This window comes from Talpa europaea (genome assembly GCF_964194135.1).
Source record: "Talpa europaea genome assembly, chromosome: 9".
NCBI classification, from domain to species: Eukaryota; Metazoa; Chordata; class Mammalia; order Eulipotyphla; family Talpidae; genus Talpa; species Talpa europaea.
This window is the reverse complement of record NC_140076.1, coordinates 8147860-8160041: the sequence shown is the minus strand read 5'-3', so window position 1 is coordinate 8160041 and position 12182 is coordinate 8147860. Positions and strand designations below refer to the sequence as shown.

The 12182-nt window shown below is 47.8% G+C and overlaps 1 protein-coding gene across 2 annotated transcripts in view; it reads right to left on the bottom strand.

Moving 5' to 3' along the window:
• SPEN (spen family transcriptional repressor) overlaps positions 1-9633 on the bottom strand; it is a gene marked incomplete at both ends in the record, with an annotated part of 72944 nt that extends 63311 nt beyond the window's left edge. For both annotated transcript variants that reach the window (XM_084242867.1, XM_084242868.1), the window contains one exon: positions 9551-9633. In XM_084242867.1, coding sequence (XP_084098993.1) covers positions 9551-9633 — 83 coding nt within the window. The remainder of the gene's footprint in view (positions 1-9550) is intronic.
• Between the last annotated feature and the right edge of the window lie 2549 nt (positions 9634-12182).

Below are 12182 nucleotides of genomic sequence, written 5' to 3'. Positions count from 1 at the left end.
ACTCTGGCTCTGGTGAATTCTCTCACCCTCCCGCACTTCTGACTGTACCCAGTGCATGTATAAACAAAACAAACAAATAAAATAAATAAATAAATAAAAACATGCCTCTATAAAAAAAAAAAAAACTAAAAAAAAAAAAAGAAAGAAAAGGAATACTCTGTCAAAAACCACCTAGGAAATGGTTACTTCACAAGAAAAAAACAGAGGAGGAAGTTGTAAGGAAGAATAACCAGTATGTCCTTATATTCCATAGGTTAGTATAACAAAGCACACCTTTTAAAAGTTGCAATAGAATTTAAAATTATTTGAGACTGTAGAAATACAGTTGACCCAGGAAGCCAAGTTTGACTGAAGAGCATAGCTGGTTACAGAATGACTCATTTCACCGGAGAAGCTGACACACCAAGTTCTGAATGATGGTTACACAGCATTGCTAGATATTATCTAGATATTGCCAGATATTCTTCTATAATCTAAGTGATCATTAATATGCTTTTTAAATCTTCAAGGCATGGGGGGCCCCCTGGTAGCACAGGGTTTATAAAGTCTCAGTGCTATCAAGTTATCACCAGCTACTGCAGCATGAGTTCGGTTTCCCCTCCACCTAACCCTCATGGGGCAGCAGTCCTCTCCTGTCTTTCCCCCTGCTCCCCTCAGAAGTGTATTTCAGTCAGTCTGCCTGTTCTGCTCCCCACTCTGTCTCTGGTGAATCCTCTTCCCGCCCAACCCCTGCGCCTCTGGCCTACACCCCAGTTCTTGCATACAGAATAAATAAAATAAATCTATTTAAAAATTCCTACAATCTCACCCACTCAAACTTACGGGAGACACTGAGTGTACCCACTCTATATAAGTAGCTTATTTTATATAAAGTGCGCATCACATAGTAATTGAATTTTAGAAGTGCTCTATAAATGAGATTTTTGCAAATTTTCTTTGATGAAAGCTGAATTCATCTATAAAACAGAAGTCAGGCGGTTCTTCCTGCCCGCTTGTGTCTATGCAAATGTCTCTTATTCTTCTGTCCCTTTGCTAATAAACCTGTTCTTTAAATAAAAAATAAAGTCAGCACCCATCATGACATTTAATTCTAACTATGGATACATTTGCAATTCATTTCATTGGAAGAATTCAAACTGACTAAAAGGAACAACCTTAAAATCTAAAGATTCCTTTATTTCTAGGATAACAGCAAGGGGAAGAGGAGAATGTAAAAATAAAAACCAACCCCCATTATAAAAACAGCAGTTCTAACCATGTACGTTTACAATGAGAGGGAGCAGTGCCAAGCTATTCATAGGGCATAATCTTTGTTTTGTTTTCTAAAGTTCTTTGCTGATTTTAACCGTTTTATGTCAAAGCTAAAATTAGTACTTATTTCTTATCTTAATAACTTGTCAAAACCAATGGTCTTGGCCGTTTTATACCACAGACTACTTGAACAGTCTGGTGAAATTTAGAAGCCCTTTCTCAGAATATTATTAAATTCATAAAATGCACAGGATTACAAAGAAAACCCATTATACAGAAATACAACTATCAAAAACATTTAATAATTGGCCAATTTTTACAAATAGAGTTAACATAAAGAACAAACAGTGACTTTAACATATCACAGGACAAAAAAAAAAATCACAGGATAAGCACGAAGTCAACAAAACCAACTGATAAACGGTGTAAGAAACTCTACAAAATAATCAGCCTAGTTTCCAACAAAATAAGGTATAATGAGATTTGAACCTGCAGATTAAAAGACCTACATACTTCAAATGTCCATCAAAAAATACATTGTGGGGCCTCCCTGGCGGCGCAGGTGGTTGAGCCCAGAGCTGTGAAGCTGTCCGCAGCCTCTGCAGAGCGGGTTTGATCCCAGCCGGCCGCGGAGATACCCACATGGCACAGCAGACCTCTCCTGTCTCGCCCGCTGCCCCCCTCAGCAGTGTATTTCAGTCAGTCTGCCTCTCCTGTTCCCCGCTCCATCTCTGGTGAATCCTCTCACCCTCCCACACCTCTGGCTTGTACCCCAGTTCTTAAATAAATAAATCTTTTAAAAAATAAAAATAAAATAAATTGTGGTATCTTGACTGTAGTGGTGGTTACAAGGACATCTATATTTGTCAAAATTCAACAAAATAAGTACATTTTACTCTGCAAATACCTCGGTAAATTTTTTTAATGTTGCCCCCTCAAAAAGGTCACCAATCACAATTTGTGTACCTTATTTAACGTTAAGTTTTTAAAAAGATTCTTTTTTTAAAAAAATCATCTATTTAGGGCCTCCCCGGTGGCGCAGCGGTTGAGCGCTGGGTTGCGAAGCTGCCCACAGCCTCTGCAGCACCGGTTCGATCCCCAGCCGCCAGCAAGGGTCCCACATGGTGCGCAGACCTCTCCTGCTGTGCCCGCCGCTCCACAGAGCAGCATACTTCCTCAGTCTGCCTGTTCTGCTCCCCGCTCTGGCTCCGGTGAATTCTCTCACCCTCCTGCACTTCTGACTGTACCCAGTGCTTGTATAAATGAATAAATATATTTTTTTAATTATCTATTTATACATGCAAGAACTGGGGTATAGGCCAGAGGTGCAGGGGGTGAGAAGATTCACCAGAGACAGAGTGGGGAGCAGAATAGGTGTATTTACTAAAATACACTGCTGAGGGGGGCCCGGGTCAGATAAGAGAGGTCTGCTTCACCATGTGGGTCAGCTCTCTGGCAGGGGATAGAACTCATGCTGCAGTGGCTGGAGATAGCTGGATAGTGCTGAGACTGCAACTCCTGCACCACCAGGGAGGCCCTTAAAATAGATTCTTAAGACAATTACAAACTTGAATACTGACCAGGTACTTGAAAAAAGAGAGTAATTATTGGCATTTTAGTATAAGAATACTTTCTATAATATTTTCTAGAAATAAATATGAAATATTTACAGATAAAATGGCTATAATCTACTTCAAAACAATACAAATTATACAAATTCCAGCACTCTGGGGCTTGTGCCAAGGAATAAGAGACTTAATGCATTAAGAAACCCCCTGGATGGGGGCCAATAGCACAGAGGGGAGAGGAAAAGAAATAAGGTTGAGTGAGGTCAACTAGATTTTGGGGAAGGTAGGCGCAGAGTAAAATTTTGCCGATAAACCACACAAAAGAGCGACTGACTGGATAGTTGTGTTGTACCAATACTTATTTCCTGACTGGGAGGACTGCATGGTGCAATGCAGAAGAATGTCTTGTTGGGGAAGGTATGCACTAGAGAGTTTAAGGGTGATAGGACATCAGTCAGAAAAGACAAGAGAGGGTAATAGAGTAAATGTGTCAAGTTTTCAACAATTGGGGAATTTGGTCAAGCTATGTGGGAATTCTTTGTATCATTCCTGAACTATTTCAAAATAATTTTTAAGTGGAAAAAAAGTAACAGGATGAAAATGCATCTAGGCATTGTTAGGCCTTCATTCTAGTGCAGCAAATGCAACCTTCTCAAGGAGGCCTTCCTCATCACTACCGTCGCCACGGGCTCCCCGCCTTTATTTTTCTTCGCAATGCCAGATGAGCCGTGGCTGATGGTTGTTGCAACTGAACGACGGGTACATGAGATTCATTTATTATTTTTTCACTTTTGTGTAAGCTTGAAATTATCCAAGGTAGAAGATTTATTTTTATTTATTTATTTATGCATATAAGAACTGGGGTGTAGGCCAGAGGTGGGGGGGGGGGGATTCACCAGAGGCAGAGTGGGGAGCAGAACAGGCAGACAGATCTACTGAAATACACTGATGAGGAGAGCAGTAGGCCAGACAGGAGAGGTCTGCTGAGCCATGTGGGTCAGCTCCCTGGCTTGGTGGGGGATCAAACTCTTGTTGCAGTGGCTGATGATAGCTTGATAGTGCTGAGTCTTAACCCCACCCCCCACCCCGTGCCACCAGGGAGGCCCACCAAGGTAGGACTTAAAATACATATATACACAATATATATTGATCATATAGTAATATATATTTATAGGGTTCTTTATATTCTAAAAGCCTACTGCAATTTCTAAGTTGTGGTGAGCATATAATGAGATACATGCAACAACTGTAATAAAAAAATACCATGATTTGTGTTGGTGGTTAAATCACAGGCACTTCTCAAACCACCATATTGGTTTTCCTCATCTTAAATTTTGAAGAAATACTAAATTTGGATAAGTTTTTGAAATTAAAAATATAACACTTTCCTATCCAAGTTTAAGCACATTCTCAAAGGTCTAGATAATACTTTTCAATGAACATTCTAACATCCTTTTTGATATAAGGTGATAAGTGGTTTCATTTTCTTTCTTTTAACCCAGGGTGACTTTTAAATAATCTTGAACCCAAAAGAACTGCAGACAACATAATTTTGTTGTTGGTTTGTTGTTGTTTTTTTTTTAAGTTGAGAAAAAACTACCACCTATCAATTTCCTGACTTACAAAAGATGCAAATCACTGTATGCCTAATTGTTTTGTAAAATACAAAATTGCTTTTAATATAAACGCCCTAGCTTTTAAATCAAAAGTATAAAATCATAGAGTGAAAGTAAACAAAATCACTGAGTCAATTTTAGTAATCAAATTAACTATAAACGTAGTTTATGCAAAAGCATAACCATGATAGGAATAGAACAAATCAATAAAAGGTATAATTAGAAAATCTCCCTTTGTCAATGTTCTCAACTAATCCAAACGCAATATCCAACACATGAAAAGACATAGGCCCCTAGCGTTCAATGCTGAGCTTAAAATCTAGCACCAGGTGTACAGGAACAAGCAAGAAGTGTTTCTTACTTGAACTTTCCCACAAATATCCCATAACTAAGAAATGGAGCCCTTTCTTATTATTGCATATTACATAAGAAATAAAAATTTTTAATGTGCTAGATTTCAATTCATCTCTTTACTCAAAATAAAGTTCTAAGTAAGTAAATGCAAGCAATCACCAAATTTAAATAGTGTCTTACAGGCATCCCATTGTGAGGTTTTTTATGTGCTTTTAATTTTCAGCTTGGCAGACAGAGATAAATGAGGGGGAAATCTGAACAGAGCAATACTTTAAAAATATATCGAGAACACCTTTTCACTGCAAAACATATTTCTACATACTAAAGACCTAGATGTCACACAAAAAATTACATAGTTTCTGCAACAATGATTTAACTATCCTAACTAGTTTCCACAAGAGAATATGCTATTTTTGCTTAAGGGAAACAACAATTAAAAAAATAAAAGTAAAACAAGTAGCAAAGGGTAGACATACAACTGATGCTAAGTAAGTAACATTTATTTCAAATAATCCAATAATGAAATTCTGGAGCCAAATTTAATGAAATATACACTCAAAGTGTTTTTGGACTACAATGTTTATTCTAAATACTGTGCTCTACTTTACTACAGCTCAAACACCATATTCTTAAAAGCATGAAACAAACAAAATCTCCAATTGGGTGTTAGTTTTCATGAAATATTTAAAGGTTGTTTTTTTTTTTTTTCCAATTTAAACAAAATTTCAAATCACGGAGAAAGTGAGACTTGGAAGGCTATTTGGCAAAACTTTCACATTACCAGTACTTTCATAACTTTTATCTAAACCTTCCCAAAGTATTTGTGCTCAGAGGATTAAAAATGTTTCAAAATCAAGCCTGAAAGCTCTTTACAAGCATAGCAAACAATACAACGCCTGAGCAACTGGGAGTTTACAAGAAAGGTAGCTGGAAAAGGTGCCCTCTATCCAAGTCAATCAAACACTATCTCTGCTCTGGGCACTCTGCTCTGAGTCTTGTGTTGTTCCTCAACCTGCCAGAGGCATTCTATATGGGAAATAAAATACATTTCAAGCATTCTGTATAAATCTTTAATGCTATTTCTCAAGATAACTGATTATTTCACTTTACTTTTTAAATGTGCAAAATTCTAGCATAAAAATAGACGTTCAAAATTACAACATTCAAAACCAGAGGTGTTTCTATGCAGAGACTGGCTGGTGTCAAAAGAAACTTAGCAATAATGTAGGCACCAATGAGTCAAATTTGCTTAAGCTTAAAAATATCTCTAGTTAAAGAACGTGTAAGGACAAGAAAATCCTTCCATATATTTTTACACATATTGTAAAGACACCCCAATACTGTAACACTTAACATTTACTCCAGCTATTTAAACACAGAAAAAAATATTGTGATAAGACATTTAAAATTAGTGAAAACAAAATTTTAAATGGACCTCATTCTTTTACAAAATAACCTTGCTTAACCTCTGCATAATCTTTAACCTGTTCTCTCAAAGTGGGAAATGGATGGCTAGCACTTGATTGTGTGATTTACTTAAAGCCTGAAAATCTACAGAATTTTATATTCTTTGAAGGGTTCTATTATTCATTGCTCATTCTAATTCAGGGAGTTGCCTTTGCACACACCTCTCCGGCTTACAACTGAAAGACAGCAATCAATTGTTGTGTAACTCCTCCCTTCCCCCTTCAACCCAGCCAACATACAAAGGAAAGGACTTTCTCTATTGTGCAAATTCAGTCCCTGCAGAGGATCTTTGTTAACTGAAATCTGATTCAGAAATTGTCCTTATTTAAATGTTTCAACGGCACACTGAGAATCGTAAAGATAATGAACACAAAAGAAGCCTTATTATAGCGAGGCAAAGCCAAATTTTGAAAATGTTCTGATTACATCTGGTCTTTCTTTGACAGGGAGGGAAAAAACCAAATCAGCATCCTTCCCTCGCTCTATCTTTTACCAAAACACTGACCGATACATAAATTTAAGAAGAATTGGTTGTGGTCTCTCCTCCAGGCCCCCTGCCCCCCCCCACCAAGCCCTTAAGCTGCCGCGCTCCCAAAGCTGTCGCATTTAATCTTTATTGTTATTATTTTTTAATCCTAACACTTACAACAAAAGCCTAATCACTGTTACTAGAAGATTCATTTTGAAAACGTTTTATATAATGTATTCCCAGCGTACCCCTCTTAATCCTGTAAAACAGTTATTAGTTAATGTCGTCATCAGCTCGGGAACAGGGGAAAAGGGTTACAGTAGGTACTTTAACCTGTTTTTATTACAGGCGTTGCACGGTTTTTCTCATTCTCATTGCTTTTTAAGTTTTTCTGGCAGATCTATCATTCTGATACAACTGCATTTTCATCCCTTCCCCTTAAATGTCTCAGATTTAGCTTCCCTCCGTTAGCGTAACACATTTTAAAACACCTTTTCAACAATAGGAAGCCCTCCAAACAAGGTCCATTTTAGTTCCACGGCTGGATCAGCAAAGACATTCACACATGCAGAAGGATAAACAAGAAACCAGAAATAGAGATTACCTAGTGGGGGGCGGGGGTACGAAGACGAGGATTAGAACTCGAATTCCCAGGGTCAGAGGTAAAGAGCTTTTTCTCTCTAAATCCTTCCACACTCGTCATCCCCCTAAGACTGCTCTATCTATTCAAAACCTACGAGATTTTGTTTAAAAAAAAAATTTAGAGGCTTTTAAAATAAAGGAATTTCAAGGGCACATGGTGGGATCTGCTTTTATCAGCAGCATCTTCTTCTGCCCTGCAATAGGCGACATTCCCTTAAACGCAGTCGCGACGCGGGGCCGGCTGAGCCTCTCCACACAGACGCGGTCCCGAGAGCGCCGCGGCCCGGGCAGCCCGCGCCCGCCCCGCGCCGCCCCGCCCCGCGCGCACTCTGAGATCCGCTCTGCCGATTCCCACATAAAGAGGGTCCTGGCCGCCATTTTAGAAAGTCATTCACACAAGCTGGACCAAAGCACCCTCCACTTAAAAACCTTCCGAAACTACCTCGGACGATTTCCTCCTCACTCCCCCGACCCCCCATCTTGCAGAGGGGTCACACTCCCCGGGATCGGAACGCAGTGTCTCAGGAATCTGCATAACTCGCAATGACAAATCTGGCCCCTCAGCACGGAGGAGCAGAGCAAACGCTGCCATGCACGTGTGTGCACATCGCTGCAAGCGAAGCCCCCAGGCCGAGACCTGCAGAGAGTCCACCGGGAGCTAAAAGCGAACACGTCCCAGTGGCTTTTGCACGCGGGTGGTGTGCACCGAACGTTTCCACCCAAACGCTGAAGACCAGGGGTGGGAGCTGTGAGGGGTGGAGCAGCTCTGGAGAGAAAGTTCCCACCTGCTTCCCAACGAGCCCGCGGTCTCCCCTACATTACAGGACACGGGGGGCGGATTTTTGCTCCCCGCCGCCCCCCGGCCGGGCGTCCCGACACGGCGCCGTAGTAAACGCCGCGGGCCGGCGCGGGGTTATGAATGGCCGCGCGCTTCCCAGCCCCGTTTCACACGCGGACGCGCGCAGACGCGCGCCCCGGCGGCGAGGATTTAATGCCCAGGAGCAGCCGCCGCCGGCAGAATCAATGATCCTCCATTTACAGGGGAGCGGAGCGCGGCCGCCGCTGCTTCCATTTCCTCACCCGGCGGCTCCGCGCGAGCGACGCGCCGTGTCTTCCCAGGTGGCTCGCGGGCCGGGCGCTCCATCCTCTCCTCGCGCTCCGGCAGCGAGAGGAACGGAAAGGGAGCCGAGCTGGGCGCCCGGCGGGGTCCTGCCTGCCGGGCGGGACCCTAATTTTCGGGGACCGTCACTGGCCTGCTCCCCAGGGCTGCCCCATCTGCACCGAGTGGAAGTCACGCCAGGCCCCGCGTGTGGGGCCCCCGGCGCCGGCCACGACCATCTACCTCCCTCCCGCGCACACTCACGCGCGCACACTCACTCACACTCACGCGCACACACCGCTGCTAAACAAGGCGCATCCACAACCCCTGCTTCTTCCTGCATTTCACGGGCAAATGCGTGAAGCATCTCTAGGAAGCGGCTCCCCGAGCGCCGCCCCCCCCCCGAAGGGCTTTCCCGACGGCGTCGCTGCAGGAGCCGGCGGGGGGCACCGCGCTGCGGCTCCGGGCGGCCCAGGCCCGCGCGGGCGGCGGAGTCCGGCTCCGCGGCGCCCAGGGGAGGCGGCGGCCCCGCGGCCAGGCTGCAGCCCGCGGAGGCCGAGGCAGGCGGGAGGCCCGGGGGCCGAGCCCGGCGCGGCGACTCCTCTCCTGCCGCCCCCCGCGCGGGCCCGCGGAGCCCCCGGCGCCCCGGGACGGAGGGGGACCCCGCGGCGAGCGCCCCCGCGGCACCTACCCGGGCGTCCGCTCCCGCGCCGCGGGGCCCCCGCACGGCGGCCTCTCCGGGGCGGGCATGACCGGGTCCCGGGGCCCCGCCCGGCGCCGCTCGGGTCGGCCGCGCCGCCGGGCGCGCAAGGACGCGACCCACGGCGGCCTCGCAGGGGGAGGCGGCGGGCCGGGGCCGGGGCCGGGGCCGGCGGGCCGCCTCCTCTCGGGGAGCAGGGGCGCCGCGGCCGGGCCGGGCCGAGCCGCGCAGGGCGGGCGGGCGGGCGGAGAGCGGGGCGGGCGCCGCGCGCGGCCCGCACCCGTCGGCGGCGTCCGGGCCGCCGCGCCGCGCGGGAGGGGCGGGCAACGGGCCGGCGGGCAGCGGCCGCGGGCAGCGCGGGGAGCGCGGCCGCGCGTCACTCACCGTTTGAAATGTTCGATGATCTTCTCCTCCCGCACGTTCTCCGGCAAGTTGCCCACCCAGAGGTGCCTGGTTTCCCGCACCATGCTGGGCGGCGCGCCGGCGGCCGCGGGCTCCCCCTCGCCGGCTCCGGACGGGCCCGTCAGCGCCGGGAGGCGGGCGCCCGGGCGGCGGCGGCGGCGGCGGCGGCGGTGGCGTCGGCAGCGGCGGCGGCTCCCCCGGCTCCCCCCCGTGCAGCGACCATCCCTCTCCCCCAGGTTCTGACTCTCGGGCCGCGCAGCTCGGCTCTGCCGCCACCACACACCCGAGGCCGACCCTCGCGCTCCGGCGGCGCATGCGCGCGGGCGGCGGCGGGCGGGGGCGCGGGGAGGAGGGGCGAGGGAGCCGGGCGGCCGCGGCTACGCCGGAGCTGGCGCTGAGGCGGCCGGACGCTTCCCACCGGCGCGCGCGGCCCGCCTCCTCCGCCGCGGGCGCGCGCGCACCCGCCGCGGGCGGCCGGGACGCCGCGTTCCTCCCAGCCGGCGCGCAGGCGCGCGGGGGAGGGAGGAACGCGGGCCGGGAAGCCACGCTCGCGCGCCCGGCCCCGCTGCGCAGGCGCACAGCCGTGCGGGGCGGCGGCCGCGGGGCGGGCGCTTCCTCCGGCCCCCGCGCGGGGCGTGTGGAGCCGGCGGCCTCCCGCCCCTGGTGCGCGACGGGGGCGGGCGGGCAGGGGGGGCCCGGGGGCCCGCCTCGGGGGAGGGAAGAAGCGGGTTTGGCTTGGACTCGGCCGCGCGACGAGGCGCGACCCGGGGCCCTGCCCCCTGCCGCCCTCTGGCTCGCGCCCGGCCGGCTCCGGCCGCCTGGACCCCCGCCTGCTTGGGAAAGCGGTCAGGGCCGGGCCGCCCTCTCGCCGCCCAGCTCGGCTCTGGAAACCTGTCCCTCCCGAGGACTATTAGCTGGGAACGTTAAGCAACTTTATTTTATATGGGATCTTGCGAAACCTTCCGCGAGGTAGCCGTGCTGAAGGGTCCCGGGTGCTCGGCTGGAATGAGACGGTTCCATGTCTTAGCAGGATTGTTCCCCTCAGAGGATTCGCTGTAATTTAATATTTGAGGAGAGCAAGGGATTAGTCTTCAGGTTTTTCCAGGCCCAAGGGCTTTTAAAGCCCAAAGCTGAACTTTCCTATAAAGGCCAGTTTGCAGAAAACCACAGGGAAAAACCCACGAAATTAAGCAACTATATTGAGTCCAGAAAAATGGAACAGTTTCAGTCAACAACTCAATTTTCTTTCCCCTTTTTTAACCTACGGGAATAAAATTAGCTGTGGTGCTTCAGATTCAGACCAGATTTTAAATGCTTGGTTTCATTCACTCTCAAATAAAAACCAGCTTATCAAACCATGCCATTTTAAATTCTTTTGTTCCACAGAAGGTAATGCTCCAAATAGCTTTTTGTTTGCCACATAACATGAGTTTCTTTATGATTATCAGATATTATAAAACTGATAATCACATCAGCTTGTATTTGGTTTAACAGTTTATACTTAAACTTGATCTCAGCAGGTCTGATCAATCGAGTTAATATCTCTTCTCTCGGCACAGAAGGCTAAGCAAGCCCACCTTACCAGTGACGACAATCGCAAGATGTGTGAGCTCAGGGGATATAGCCTTACCATCTTTTGAAATGATTTTTGGAAATATGATGAGTTACTTCTAAAAGTCAGTTATGAGCAAGTAATTTAACTGGTTTGTTTTCTGTACTATTTTCCTGACACAGTTATACTTTCTATTTTAACACGTTTTTCTGTTTACTTATTTCAATAAGACAAAAACAGAGGTCTAGGGGCCTCCCCGGTGGCGCAAAGGGTAAAGACGCAGCAACCTATGAAACTATCTGCAGCCACTGCAGCACTAGTTCAATTCCCAGTCAGGGAGCTACCCACATGACCCAGCAGACCTCTCCTGTCTTGCCCACTGCTCCCCTCAGCAGTGTATTTCAGTCAGTCTGCCTGTTCTGTTCCCCGCTCTGTCTCTGGTGAGTCCTCTCACCCACACACCTCTGGCCTGTACTCCAGTTCTTGTATGCATAAATATTTAAAAAAAAAAAAACAACAAAACAGAGGTCTAGAAAAGTTATAAACAAACAACCAAAAAGCACCACAGTGGTGTTTTCATGTGAATTTAGGCGGGTATTTTTTTTAAAAGATTTATTTATTTGTACACCATCTGAGAAGTTGATTGACTTTATGCAAATTAATCATTAAATAAAACAGAAATGTTTTATTTTGTTTTTGAAAATATCATGCAAGTGAATCCTCAGTAAAAGCAAATCAGCCTACATTCAGACTAGGATTAGCCCAATGTAGGCCATTTCCCTGTCACAATTATCACAAGGTGAGCGGCAGACCAGCACACCTTTGGCCATGAAAAATGACTGCATGGGGCCTCCCCGGTGGCACAGCGGTTGAGCGCTGGGTTGCGAAGCTGCCCGCGGCCTCTGCAGCACCGGTTCGATCCCCGGCTGCTCCCTGGCCCCTGGAGGAGGGTCCCACATGGCGCGCAGACCTCTCCGCAGACCTCTCCTGCCGCCCACTGCTCCCCTCAGCAGTACACTTCGGTCCTTCTGCCTGCTCTGCTCCCCGCTCTGGCTCTGGTGA